Below are 15,000 nucleotides of genomic sequence, written 5' to 3' on the forward strand. Positions count from 1 at the left end.
GTGTGTGTCCACAGCAATAGAGACCCTCTCGGACCCCGTGCGTAGGAGAGCGTTCGACAGCATCGACCCCACCTTCGACAACAACGTGCCTTCCAAGAGCGAGGGCAAGGAGAACTTCGTGGAGGTCTTCACACCTGTGTTCGAGAGGAACTCCAGGTGAGCACACAAGCATGCCCCTCTGACTGGCTGACACTCGTGGAATTCAGCTCGATGTAGCCGCCTGCTGCCGTCTTTATTGCGTCGTTATTTCTGAGATTCTGATACGTTTTCAACCATGACGTACACACAACTCCGAGTTGAAAACGCATCAGAATCTCAGAAATAACCACGGTGCGCAGTCATCTGTAGATCGTCAAGTCGAAGCCACCTACTTTGTGATTGGACACTTAAAGAGACTCTATGCATAGTCATAAAATCGCTTAGAAATCGTTGTTTTGCTTGACTGACCAGTTTTATCGAAAACAGTAATATTTCCTCCCGCCCCCAGTGACCCTATCTGCTATTGCAGCCTTGCAGTTTGTCTGGGGAGCGATCGCTCCTTGTTTACATTACAACTGGAAGTCTGAGACGCATGAGCAACGAGAAGAACCACGCTTGCAATTTATAAATATATATATATAGCCTATATATATATATGAATATACATGTTAAAGCTGTAGGGGAAGCTCTGCAGAGAGATATGCAAGCATAAAACGAGTGAAAACGAAAAGCGAAAGCGAAAGCGGAGATGAAATCGCCAATCCTGCCTAGTTTCTCTTTAAAGAGAAGTGGTTCTTCTCGTTCCTCACGCGTCTCAGACGTCCAGATGTAAACACACATCTAACTCCAGATGTAAACACACATCTAACTCCAGGGGAGCCGCTGAATAACCCAAGTGCATAAAGGGGGCGGCGTGTTCCTTTAAGATGCTGCTTGTCTCTGATTGGCTGGTGTGGTGTGTGATGATTGATGACCTCATCTCTTGACAGGTGGTCGACTAAAAAGCACGTCCCAAAACTTGGAGGCCCCGACGCCTCCTTTGAGGAGGTGGACCACTTCTACTCCTTCTGGTACGTATGTGTGTGTGTGTGTGTGTGTGTGTCTCCTTTGAGGAGGTGGACCACTTCTACTCCTTCTGGTACGTGTGTGTGTGTGTGTGTGTGTGTGTGTGTGTGTGTGTGTCTCCTTTGAGGAGGTGGACCACTTCTACTCCTTCTGGTACGTGTGTGTGTGTGTGTGTGTGTGTGTGTGTGTGTCTCCTTTGAGGAGGTGGACCACTTCTACTCCTTCTGGTACGTGTGTGTGTGTGTGTGTGTGTGTGTGTGTGTGTGTGTGTGTGTGTGTGTGTGTGTGTGTCTCCTTCAAGGAGGTGGACCACTTCTACTCCTTCTGGTGTGTGTGTGTGTGTGTGTGTGTGTGTGTGTGTGTGTGTGTGTGTGTGTGTGTGTGTGTGTGTGTGTGTGTGTGTGTGTGTGTGTGTGTGTGTGTGTGTGTGTGTGTGTGTGTGTGTGTGTGTGTGTGTGTGTGTGTGTGTGTGTGTGTGTGTGTGTGTGTGTGTGTGTGTGTGTGTGTGTGTGTGTGTGTGTGTCTCCTTTGAGGAGGTGGACCACTTCTACTCCTTCTGGTACGTGTGTGTGTGTGTGTGTGTGTGTGTGTGTGTGTGTGTGTGTGTGTGTGTGTGTGTGTGTGTGTGTGTGTGTGTCTCCTTTGAGGAGGTGGACCACTTCTACTCCTTCTGGTACGTGTGTGTGTGTGTGTGTGTGTGTGTGTGTGTGTGTGTGTGTGTGTGTGTGTGTCTCCTTTGAGGAGGTGGACCACTTCTACTCCTTCTGGTGTGTGTGTGTGTGTGTGTGTGTGTGTGTGTGTGTGTGTGTGTGTGTGTGTGTGTGTGTGTGTGTGTGTGTGTGTGTGTGTGTGTGTGTGTGTGTGTGTGTGTGTGTGTGTGTCTCCTTTGAGGAGGTGGACCACTTCTACTCCTTCTGGTACGTGTGTGTGTGTGTGTGTGTGTCTCTTGAGGAGGTGGACCACTTCTACTCCTTCTGGTACGTGTGTGTGTGTGTGTGTGTGTGTGTGTGTGTGTGTGTGTGTGTGTGTGTGTGTGTGTGTGTGTGTGTGTGTGTGTGTGTGTGTGTGTGTGTGTGTGTGTGTGTGTGTGTGTGTGTGTGTGTGTGTGTCTCCTTTGAGGAGGTGGACCACTTCTACTCCTTCTGCAGGGTTTCCCGCAGCGCTTTCCTGCTAAGGCGGCCGCCTTAACAACACAGGGCTGCCGCCTTAACTAGCGTCTTCAATAAATAAATGAATAAATAAATAAATAAATAAATATATTATGTATAGTGATATTCGCCGTATTACTCTGTCATGTTTTCTCCATGTCATTCCAAACCGTAGCCGCTAGTCTCCCTTCTCTGTAGAACGCATAAAAAAATAAACTTTTTCAAAATCGAGTTGGCCTATGCGCACAGGCGACGCGCTCATTCAGCATGAGTATTTGATATCAGGTCAGGTGCCACTGCCACGCATATCTCAGAGTGACTGCGAACACAAATAGCCTAAACCTAGCTAGATTTGACGACTCTCACAGGAATGGTTCTCCGTTGAATCTACCAAATGTGTGGGATGAGCGGCATAACACTTTTGAGCGCTTTATCTTTTCTTTTTTTAATCACTCGTCTACTATGAATGCATAGCCCACTGCATCTTGTAATTTGTTGTGACAAATACTTGTGCCATCTAGCCTACAGCTAACAACAACTTGTGACGGCTATTCATTCACGTGTTGTAAATTGTCTGAGGTTTACACAGGCTAGTTTAAACTTTAAACTATAGCCTCTTGTCTCCCATGCCAGTTTCATTCATCCCGACCGGGCGGGACGCATGTTTCCGTTTTGTAGAAATAATTCCTGGATGTTTTTGTTCAGAGCTGAACATGCAACTGTATTTGACAGATCACAGATCTGGTTGCTAGTGACAAAATATTAGTGTTCAATGCGGTACGATCTCGCTAATTATATTTTAAAAGGCATTAAAAACGTTCTGGCTCTCTTAGGCTATATGAGCAACAGGCACGCACAATAAAGGCCTACAGCTTCAATCAAAGAATTGCAGCTTTAGCCTACTAAATCACAATTCATTAACTATACCATACAGTCGCAATGTTACATTTTCATACATTTTCATCTTTATTTCATGATATATTCTAAAATATCCACCATTGCAATTTGCAAATATTCTTGGTTTTAATAGAATACTATAATATTGACTGGCTTTAAAATATATCCTATGGTGCTATGCTGAGCAGTGCAAAGGTTTTGAAAGATACAAAAGGCCCTGCATTGGAGTTGTAAACTTTTAAGGTATAATATTGTCTAAATTGTGTTAATGATGTTTAATTGGTTGCTGATTCAATTAAATCTGATACAATGAATATGAAATCCAGGTATATTGCTGTCATTAGTGTCAAAATTCAACATTTTCAACATTAATGAAATGCTGACAGCCTACTAATTTTTTACTTCAGCTGACCTCCTTGTCTTAAAGTAAATCAGAAAAGAAGTTATTTAGACAAGTGTGTGCTAGACTGCTCCTGTAGCCAACAATCTCTACCCTTTGGGAATTGAACTGTTATATGATCCTTGGTGATGTAAATTATGAAAACCTCTTTCTTTGGTTGGTCTTGATGCGGCCTTCACTCCTTTAAGACTCAGTCTCGACTCAGACTTGCTTCCTAAAAGACTCGGCCGTTGTCACTCGGTCTCGGCTGCAGTTCAACCAACGGTCTCGACCCCCCCCCCCCCCCCCCCCCATCGAGGGCAGTGGCGGCGATGTGGCGGGGACGCTACGGCGACGCCCCCTTCCCCTGGACAGACACCACCTTAACTAACACATTTTCTGGGGGAAACCCTGTTCTGGTACGTGTGTGTGTGTGTGTGTGTGTGTGTGTGTGTGTGTGTGTGTGTGTGTGTGTGTGTGTGTGTGTGTGTGTGTGTGTGTGTGTGTGTGTGTGTGTGTGTGTGTGTGTGTGTGTGTGTGTCTCCTTTGAGGAGGTGGACCACTTCTACTCCTTCTGGTACGTGTGTGTGTGTGTGTGTGTGTGTGTGTGTGTGTGTGTGTGTGTGTGTGTGTGTGTGTGTGTGTGTGTGTGTGTGTGTGTGTGTGTGTGTGTGTGTGTGTGTGTGTGTGTGTGTGTGTGTGTGTGTGTGTGTGTGTGTGTGTGTGTGTGTGTGTGTGTGTGTGTGTGTGTGTGTGTGTCTCCTTTGAGGAGGTGGACCACTTCTACTCCTTCTGGTACGTGTGTGTGTGTGTCTCCTTTGAGGAGGTGGACCACTTCTACTCCTTCTGGTACGTGTGTGTGTGTGTGTGTGTGTGTCCTGTGAGGAGGTGGACCACTTCTACTTCTTCTGGTACGTGTGTGTGTGTGTGTGTGTCTCTTGAGGAGGTGGACCACTTCTACTCCGTGTGTGTGTGTGTGTGTGTGTGTGTGTGTGTGTGTGTGTGTGTGTGTGTCTCCTTTGAGGAGGTGGACCACTTCTACTCCTTCTGGTACGTGTGTGTGTGTGTGTGTGTGTGTGTGTGTGTGTGTGTGTGTGTGTGTGTGTGTGTGTGTGTGTGTGTGTCTCCTTTGAGGAGGTGGACCACTTCTACTCCTTCTGGTACGTGTGTGTGTGTGTGTGTGTGTGTGTGTGTGTGTGTGTGTGTGTGTGTGTGTGTGTGTGTGTGTGTGTCTCCTTCGAGGAGGTGGACCACTTCTACTCCTTCTGGTACGTGTGTGTGTGTGTGTGTGTGTGTGTGTGTGTGTGTGTGTGTGTGTGTGTGTGTGTGTGTGTGTGTGTGTGTGTGTGTGTGTGTGTGTGTGTGTGTGTGTGTGTGTGTGTGTGTGTGTGTGTGTGTGTGTGTGTGTGTGTGTGTCTCCTTTGAGGAGGTGGACCACTTCTACTCCTTCTGGTACGTGTGTGTGTGTGTGTGTGTGTGTGTGTGTCTCCTTCGAGGAGGTGGACCACTTCTACTCCTTCTGGTACGTGTGTGTGTGTGTGTGTGTGTGTGTGTGTGTGTCTCCTTCGAGGAGGTGGACCACTTCTACTCCTTCTGGTACGTGTGTGTGTGTGTGTGTGTGTGTGTGTGTGTGTGTGTGTGTGTGTGTCTCCTTCGAGGAGGTGGACCACTTCTACTCCTTCTGGTACGTCTCTGTGTGTGTGTGTGTGTGTGTGTTTGTGTCTCCTTTGAGGAGGTGGACCACTTCTACTCCTTCTGGTACGTCTCTGTGTGTGTGTGTGTGTGTGTGTGTGTGTGTGTGTGTGTGTGTCTCCTTTGAGGAGGTGGACCACTTCTACTCCTTCTGGTACGTCTCTGTGTGTGTGTGTGTGTGTGTGTGTGTGTGTGTTTGTGTCTCCTTTGAGGAGGTGGACCACTTCTACTCCTTCTGGTACGTCTCTGTGTGTGTGTGTGTGTGTGTGTGTGTGTGTCTCCTTTGAGGAGGTGGACCACTTCTACTCCTTCTGGTACGTGTGTGTGTGTGTGTGTGTGTGTGTGTGTGTGTGTGTGTGTGTGTGTGTGTGTGTGTGTGTGTGTGTGTGTGTGTGTGTGTGTGTGTGTGTGTGTGTGTGTGTGTGTGTGTGTGTGTGTGTGTGTGTGTGTGTGTGTGTGTGTGTGTGTGTGTGTGTGTGTGTGTCTCCTTTGAGGAGGTGGACCACTTCTACTCCTTCTGGTACGTGTGTGTGTGTGTGTGTGTGTCTCCTTTGAGGAGGTGGACCACTTCTACTCCTTCTGGTACGTGTGTGTGTGTGTGTGTCTCCTTTGAGGAGGTGGACCACTTCTACTCCTTCTGGTACGTCTCTGTGTGTGTGTGTGTGTGTGTGTGTGTGTGTGTCTCCTTTGAGGAGGTGGACCACTTCTACTCCTTCTGGTACGTCTCTGTGTGTGTGTGTGTGTGTGTGTGTGTGTGTGTTTGTGTCTCCTTTGAGGAGGTGGACCACTTCTACTCCTTCTGGTACGTCTCTGTGTGTGTGTGTGTGTGTGTGTGTGTGTGTCTCCTTTGAGGAGGTGGACCACTTCTACTCCTTCTGGTACGTGTGTGTGTGTGTGTGTGTGTGTGTGTGTGTGTGTGTGTGTGTGTGTGTGTGTGTGTGTGTGTGTGTGTGTGTGTGTGTGTGTGTGTGTGTGTGTGTGTGTGTGTGTGTGTGTGTGTGTGTGTGTGTGTGTGTGTGTGTGTGTGTGTGTGTGTGTGTGTGTGTGTGTGTGTGTCTCCTTTGAGGAGGTGGACCACTTCTACTCCTTCTGGTACGTGTGTGTGTGTGTGTGTGTGTCTCCTTTGAGGAGGTGGACCACTTCTACTCCTTCTGGTACGTGTGTGTGTGTGTGTGTGTGTGTGTGTCTCCTTTGAGGAGGTGGACCACTTCTACTCCTTCTGGTACGTCTCTGTGTGTGTGTGTGTGTGTGTGTGTGTGTGTGTGTGTGTTTGTGTCTCCTTTGAGGAGGTGGACCACTTCTACTCCTTCTGGTACGTCTCTGTGTGTGTGTGTGTGTGTGTGTGTGTGTGTGTGTCTCCTTTGAGGAGGTGGACCACTTCTACTCCTTCTGGTACGTCTCTGTGTGTGTGTGTGTGTGTGTGTGTGTGTCTCCTTTGAGGAGGTGGACCACTTCTACTCCTTCTGGTACGTCTCTGTGTGTGTGTGTGTGTGTGTGTGTGTGTCTCCTTTGAGGAGGTGGACCACTTCTACTCCTTCTGGTACGTCTCTGTGTGTGTGTGTGTGTGTGTGTGTCTCCTTCGAGGAGGTGGACCACTTCTACTCCTTCTGGTACGTCTCCGTGTGTGTGTGTGTGTGTGTGTGTGTGTGTGTGTCTCCTTTGAGGAGGTGGACCACTTCTACTCCTTCTGGTACGTCTCTGTGTGTGTGTGTGTGTGTGTGTGTGTGTGTGTCTCCTTTGAGGAGGTGGACCACTTCTACTCCTTCTGGTACGTCTCCGTGTGTGTGTGTGTGTGTGTGTGTGTCTCCTTTGAGGTGGTGGACCACTTCTACTCCTTCTGGTACGTCTCTGTGTGTGTGTGTTAGAGCCCGACCGATATATCGGCCGGCCGATATTATCGGCCGATATTAGGCATTTTCAAAACTATCGGTATCGGCCGATAAATATTTTATAACGGCCGATAAATATTTTTTAATTAAATAAAGGAAACCCGAATATTGATCCTCCATTCACATTTCTAGTGTTGTAATTACGTGGTATTCCACCAGAGGGCGCATCTTCTTACTGCAAGACACGCACTCTGCTTGACTAGTTAGTTCTACTTCCTAAACAACGACAACAAATTGCAGTTTGCGTGTCATAGTTTTCTGAAGTGGTTTGTGCGTTCATGGTAGGATGATTTTCTCGTGAAATGTAATTCTCATTTCTTCTAAAAGCCTAAATAAATGCAAGAATGTTTATCGGACATGCTTGATTTTTACTGCTGTAGACTAACGTTAATCTTAGAGCCACTGGTCACAATGTTAAGTCCAATGCTAAAATAAATCGAACGTTAGCATTGCATGGAGGCTAATTTGAATGTTGTTGTATTTGTAAAACATAAACGTGGTTATACTGAGGATATTGATAGCAGCACTGTAATTGTCTCTCCCCGACCGTCATCCCGTTGATTTTCTGATCATAAGGGGAGCTAATTTAGTTACAGGCTGCGTTAACATTTAGCGAGGGAGAGTTAATGAAGGATCTTTGATTTAGCTAGTGGAATTTAGCCGGTGGAAGTCGTATGATGCATCCTTAAAAACACCTCTGTTTGCTAACTACTGTATTAATCTGCTGTTGACTTGTTCACAAAGATCGCTCAGACTGTCCATGGGGGTCCTATCAGTGCTGTCAGTGAGTGTAAATTGTTACATTAAGCTCACGAAGACGGCACACAAAATAAATATGAGCATATGAAACAAGTCTTCAGAGCTAACCTTAATTCCCAAACACTCACATACTCCTTTGTTCAAGTCTTCAATTTTTAGTTTTTTGTTTACACCAAGCATGGTTTACAAAGGTTAAAGGTAAAGTAAAAATAATATTTTGTGCAATGGTGGTTATCAAAGGTGAAAAGACCACACTACTTATTTAATTTTAAAAAATACTGTATAAGAATGTTTTATTAGGAAACCAGATGGTTAGGCCTGTTTAAACAGATAACGCCCCATCTTGATCAACATTTTATAGGAGAAAGTTTTTAAATTATGTTGGTTAAAAATGATTATCGGCCGATATATCGGCTATGGAAACGCTCAAATATCGATAACGGTATCAGTCCTCAAAATCCCATATCGGTCGGGCTCTAGTGTATGTGTGTGTGTGTGTCTCCTTCGAGGAGGTGGACCACTTCTACTCCTTCTGGTACGTCTCTGTGTGTGTGTGTGTGTGTGTGTGTGTGTGTCTCCTTTGAGGAGGTGGACCACTTCTACTCCTTCTGGTGTGTGTGTGTTTGTAAAGAGAAGTGTTTTCTGTTGTCAGGTACAACTGTGTGTGTGTGTGTGTTTGTAAAGAGAAGTGTTTTCTGTTGTCAGGTACAACTTTGACTCCTGGAGAGAGTTTTCCTACCTGGATGAGGAGGAGAAAGAGAAGGCCGAATGGTAGGAACTCCTTAAACACCAGGAATATACACGTCGCACACACACACACCACACACACACACGTCATTTACATATACTTGTTTTCTTTCAGTAGATGCTCCTGAAATAGCCGAAATGTTGTTGTTTGAGCTATTCTTCAGTTATTTGGGTATGATTTGTCATGACTAACGTGTGTGTGTGTGTGTGTGTAGTCGTGATGAGAGGAGGTGGATTGAGAAGCAAAATCGAGCTTCTCGAGCTCAGAGGAAGAAGGAGGAGATGAACCGCATTCGGACACTAGTTGGTAAGCACAACGTGTGTGTGTGTGTGTGTGTGTGTGTGTGTGTGTGTGAACTGCATTCGGACACCTGTTTTCTATTCAAGCAGCTGTTTTTTTCTCTTGTGGGACGGGAGAAGATACAAAATCAATGCGTGTCTATTACAGCGCGGGCAAAAATGATCAGAATTTCGCGGGAGCGGGCGGGACTAAACATATACATTGCGGGTGCGGGCGGGACTGTAACACACACTCCGCGGGAGCGGGTGGTAATGGTCAGAATTTCTGATGATGCGGGCGGGATTGGGATGAAGAAAGCAGTCCCGCGCAGGGCTCTAACGCATGCTATGTATTTCACAAGTGCATACATAAGTGTGTTTGTGGGGGGCAGATACTCTGACACCTTGACATATTGTTATGTGTGTGTGTGTGTGTGTGTGTGTGTGTGTGTGTGTGTGTGTTGCAGATACGGCGTATAGCCTTGACCCGAGGATAAAGAGGTTTAAGGAGGAGGAGAAGGCCAGGAAGGAGTCTGAGAAGAAGGCCAAAGTGGAGGCCAAGAAGAGGGAACAGGAGGAGAGAGAGAGGGTCAGACACACACACACACACACACACACACACACACACCTACCTGAGTTTACATTAGCCGGCTACAGCCGGAAATTTGCCAGTTTCACATGTAGTTGCCCGGCAGAAAATAATACAAAGGGTCAGACACACACACACACACACACACACATAAAGGGTAAGACACATACACACAGAAAGATTATTGTTATATCCTGTAGGTCTTCTACATCTTGACCTAACCCAATACAGTCATAATATGACACTGAAATTATCATGCGACTATATTTTTATAATATGACTTTGTCCGGGGCAAGCCTTCTAGTATTTTTTTTAATACAGTGTTTCCTCCTTAGCATTTTGAAATAATTTTGTCCTCTTGAATGCGCAAAAAGTAGTTATACGTTATAAACTCTGATTCGTTAGTCGAGTAGTTATACGTTATATATAAGTTATAAACTCTGATTCGTTAGTCGAGTAGTTATACGTTATATATACGTTATAAACTCTGATTCGTTAGTCGAGTAGTTATACGTCTTATGTAAATTCTAAACTCTAATGGCTGGATTAAGCGAGTAGTTATATGGAAGGATGGACGAGTAAAGAGACGGATGTTGGGAGCTTAATTCTGTTAGGGCAACAGTGTGAACACGCCACGACCGTGTTGAGTTGCGTTTTATTGATCGAGGATAGAGGTGTCTGATAGGGATGGCGAAAACTAAAAATGTTCTTGACCGACCACCGAGGCTCATTAGCCGGTTGAAACCGGTTAACCGATTCGTTTAAAATAAATTATGCTATTTGAAATAACCGCCACGCAATTTCCCAACTCTCATCTCTCTGTCCCACGCTCATACACACAGCCCCGGCGCCGCCCTTTCACTCACGTCACTTTTTTAAATCCTACAGCGCCAAACATGTCTTGCAAACCAAGGAGCTTGTAAGTGGAGGACAAATGGTTCCTTTGCTCCGAAAATGGTTTGGGTACAAGGTGATCGCGTTGCAAATAAAGGCGTTTGTCTAGCGTTAGAAGCTCATTTGAAGCTGAAATGGCCGCGGCTCACTTATGAAAGTGACAGCTCCGAAGAGACGCAGCTTAGTTTGAGGAAGTGCTAACAACAATAACGAAAGATGATCATTACCTTATCTGTTACCATTGATGACCCTTCCTGAAATGTAGATGTAATGTCTTTCCAAATCTAAGCCCATCTTATGCGGAAAGTTGCCTAGACTGCAACACGATGAAACCAATGGATAAAACAGCACACTTCCAGATTGCAAAAGACGCACCGGCCACCGCTGTGACCTCGTGCCAAATGTTTTTATTGGTTTATTACGTAGCCTAGCCTACAAGCAGGCGTTATGAAAAATTGAGTGTGAGGGATAATGTGTTAACTTCACGCAAAAAAAAGATCTTCTTGGAATGAGATGGCTAGCTGTATTAGCGTTTAGTCCACTGTCTTTAGCCTAATTTAAAGATGCCTCTTTTTTTTTTTTTTTTTTTTTAACCGACTAGCGACAACTTTGGTCGGCTAACGTGGATACGGTCAACCATCGGTCGAACAGTCACCGGTTAACATCCCTAGTGTCTGAGCGCATATGTATTGATGGATGATTGTATGTTGTACAAATTGATGGCTGGTTGGGTGTGTAGTGATCTGTGATTGGCTGGTTGGGTGTGTAGTGATGTGTGATTGGCTGGTTGGGTGTGTAGTGATCTGTGATTGGCTGGTTGGGTGTGTAGTGACCTGTGATTGGCTGGTTGGGTGTGTAGTGATCTGTGATTGGCTGGTTGGGTGTGTAGTGATCTGTGATTGGCTGGTTGGGTGTGTAGTGATCTGTGATTGGCTGGTTGGGTGTGTAGTGATCTGTGATTGGCTGGTTGGGTGTGTAGTGATCTGTGATTGGCTGGTTGGGTGTGCAGGCTCGTCAGGCGGAGCTGGAGGCGGTGCGGCTGGCGAAGGAGAAGGAGGAAGAGGAGGCCAAGCAGGCCGCCCTGGTGGCCAAGAAGGAGAAGGACATGCAGAAGAAAGCCATCAAGAAGGAGCGCCAGAAACTCAGGACCACATGCAAGGTGTGTGTGTGTGTGTGTGTGTGTGTGTGTGTACTAGGGCTGTCAATCTTCCTCTATTATCCCATTCGAATTTCATTCCTTATTTTTTTTTTTTAAATTCGAATTATATTCGAATATTTAATGGTCAATTTTGACTTAATATTTACTATTTATCTATCTACTCACACTGTAATAACGGGCTTATGAATTGCCACTGCCACTATGACATCGTAGTTGACTTGTTTTAGCCTACATTATGTCCACTGTCATGCTAAATACTAAACCGCTGCTGCAAACCGAACGCAAATTACAAAGCCTGGGGGAATTAGCAATTTTATTTAAATGCCAAATGAGCTGCTTTTGGCTGTCGAAGTCATATTTTAGTGTGCTGAGTCCTGAACGACTGCTGCCATTTCAGTTAGCTCGTTGGCTAGAAGTTAGCTAGCATTTGGTGCGATTGGTGGACACAGCACCTAAAGCTGTCATTCGCTAGAGGTAGTCAACACTTTTTTTTTTTTCAAACCCATTCCAATGATAATTTTAGCATTCGAATAGTATAAATGTTTTACAAATTCGAATTATATTTGAATACCGAAATTCGTTCCAACAGCCGTAGTGTGTACAAGGTGATTTGTAAAGTGTGTGTTAATGTGTGTGTAGAACTGTAACTGGAATTAATGTGTGTTTTAATGTGTGTGTGTGTGTGTGTGTGTGTGTGTGTGTGTGTGTGTGTGTGTGTGTGTGTGTGTGTGTAGAACTGTAATTACTTTGCTGATAACGAGGCCGAGAGTGTGAAGATGATGGAAGAGGTGGAGAAGCTGTGTGATCGCCTGGAGCTCGTCAGGTGAGATGATGACCACACACACACACACACACACACACACACACACACACACACACACACACACACACACACACACACACACACAACCAAGTATACACCCTCACTACTAGCATGTCATTCTGTAATGGAACACACACACACACACACACACACACACACACACACACACACACACACACACACACACACACACACACACACACACACACACACTCACACTCTCACCCTGTGTTACCTGTTGTCAGTCTGCAGTCCCTGAATGAGGTGCTGGCGGCTGGGAAGAACGAGGAGAGCAAAGCTGCACTGGAGAAACAGGTGTGTGTGTGTGTGTGTGTGTGTGTGTGTGTGTGTGTGTGTGTGTGTGTGTGTGTGTGTGTGTGTGTGTGTGTGTGTGTGTGTGTGTGTGTGTGTGTGTGTGTGTGTGTGTGTGTGTGTGTGTGTGTGTGTGTGTGTGTGTGTGTGTGTGTGTGTGTGTGTGTGTGTGTGTGTGTGTGTGTGTGTGTACTGGAGAGACAGGTACTGGACCATTTCACCTGTGTGTGTGTGGAAAGGAACACTGGTCATACGGTACGGTGTGAACACACAGATCTAACAGGTATGAGGAGGTGGTCCAGATGTCTGACTGTGTGTCACGATTCTCCAAATCCTCGATTCGATTTAATTTGCCATTTTCTTTTTTGAAATATTGATATTAATGCGTTGTTGTTGTATTTTTTATAACTGGCAGCAGCACACACTAAAAACTAAAATGAGTGCTGATGTGTGTGTGTGTGTGTGTGTGTGTGTGTGTGTGTGTGTGTGTGTGTGTGTGTGTGTGTGTGTGTGTGTGTGTGTGTGTGTGTGTGTGTGTGTGTGTGTGTGTGTGTGTGTGTGTGTGTGTGTGTGTGTGTGTGTGTGTGTGTGTGTGTGTGTGTGTGTGTGTGTGTGTGTGTAGGTAGGTAGGTAGGTGCAGGAGGTATCTCTGGTAGGCAACTCTGGTATCCAGTGCGAGGTCCAGATATCTTTACTGTGTGTGTAGGTGTAGGAGGTTCCAGATATCTGTGTGTGTGTAGGTGCAGGAGGTGCAGATATCTGACTGTGTGTGTGTGTGTGAGTGTGTGTAGGTGTAGGAGGCAGGGCTGTAGTACTCGAGTCCGGACTTGGACTCGAGTCCGGACATGAGTCCGGTTTTTTATGGTCTCGGACTTGTCTCGGACTCGCTGGTATTTGACTTGGACTTGTCTCGGTCTCGGCCACTGGTCTTGCCAAATATGGTTCTTGGTCTCGACCGAGTCCAGGCGTCTTTATTATGTTATAATATTCAAGGGAAGTACACCAGGGCTCGACATTAACGGTTGCCCAGTAGCCTTCTGAAGTATAAACATGCCATGCGTGTGCGCAAGGCACCCCCTCCCAGAAGCTAGCCTGTGGCTGTGCGTCTTTTTTTCCTCACACACACGTATGCGGAGCAGTGCCATAAACAGCGAAACATGGCTGCTAGTTTAAGTGATGCTATTGCAATGCATAATAATAGGCTAATATCAAGTTGATTTGTTCTCTTGCATCTCTCAAATTTGTGTTGCTAACCTATCAAGGCTATGGGATTTAGTTTAGATTTACTTTTGGGTTTAACGTCAAGAAGAACGTTTAGAAGGCTACGCAACCTTGGCAAATTGTTACATCTGGAGAGAGCTCCTGTCATGCCGCTAGCTCAGGTCATGTATGTCAGTCGTGTAGTGGTCACAAAAATCATGAGTGAACATTAGAAGACACTTATCTCTTCTATGATCCCAAAAAGATTGTCTTCAACTTGTTATATTTTCGAACATTTATTTAATCTAATGATAGTTAATTAATTGCAACTCTGATTCCATCCAGCATTATGCACAACTATTATTGTATTCACTAGTGTAGACTGTGTAAGCTAATTACTCTCACCACGTATTTCTTAAAGTGACAGGCACTCAATTACACCTACTGTACACACAACCAATGTGTACTCAATTAGCCCTACACACCACATTAAACATAGGCTACTGTAGATACTGACAGTATGTATCCAAGACATTAAAGTGTATGCCTTATTTTAGTGCACAGAGTAAACTGAAATATGAGGCCTTTAATAATGGGGCAACCTTTTTTTTGTATTTGGTAACCAAACGCTCATGCCTGGTTGCCCAGTTGGCAACCACTTTTAAAAGCTAATGTTGAGCCCTGGAGTACACTAATACTGGTCATTCTTGTCTATGTCTTGAGTGAAGCTATATTGTAATTTAGTTAATTTATGTGATACCAAGGGGAATGGTTATACTTAAAAACCCTGGGTGTTGTGACACTGTTTTTGTTTTTAGATCAACAAATAATAACCCAAAATGATTGTCTTTATACTGTCATGCATACAACTTGTTTTTTTTTGTCCTGGACTCGGTCTTGACTCGGACTCGAGTCTGTTGGACTCGGTCTGTCCTGGACTTGAACCTCTTTGGACTCGGTCTTGACTTGGTCTCGACCGGTCCTGGTCTTGGACTTGTCTTGGACTCGACAAAGGTGGTCTTGACTACAGCCCTGGTAGGAGGTGAACTCTCGTATTCAGAGGGAGCGTGACCAGGAGGTGCAGATATCTGACTGTGTGTGTGTGTGTGTGTGTGTGTGTGTGTGTGTGTGTGTGTGTGTGTGTGTGTGTGTGTGTAGGTGCAGGAGGTGAACTCTCGTATTCAGAGGG

The 15,000-nt window shown here is 45.5% G+C and overlaps 1 protein-coding gene across 2 annotated transcripts in view; it reads left to right on the forward strand.

Annotated features, from left to right (window-relative positions):
* dnajc2 (DnaJ (Hsp40) homolog, subfamily C, member 2) overlaps positions 1-15,000 on the forward strand; it is a 22,214-nt gene that overhangs the window by 4,119 nt on the left and 3,095 nt on the right. For both annotated transcript variants that reach the window (XM_062518597.1, XM_062518598.1), the window contains 8 exons: positions 15-156; positions 969-1,049; positions 8,514-8,579; positions 8,771-8,862; positions 9,302-9,423; positions 11,327-11,476; positions 12,211-12,299; positions 12,545-12,614. In XM_062518597.1, coding sequence (XP_062374581.1) covers positions 15-156; positions 969-1,049; positions 8,514-8,579; positions 8,771-8,862; positions 9,302-9,423; positions 11,327-11,476; positions 12,211-12,299; positions 12,545-12,614 — 812 coding nt within the window. The remainder of the gene's footprint in view (positions 1-14; positions 157-968; positions 1,050-8,513; positions 8,580-8,770; positions 8,863-9,301; positions 9,424-11,326; positions 11,477-12,210; positions 12,300-12,544; positions 12,615-15,000) is intronic.

Source organism: Sardina pilchardus, chromosome 17 (genome assembly GCF_963854185.1).
Source record: "Sardina pilchardus chromosome 17, fSarPil1.1, whole genome shotgun sequence".
NCBI classification, from domain to species: Eukaryota; Metazoa; Chordata; class Actinopteri; order Clupeiformes; family Clupeidae; genus Sardina; species Sardina pilchardus.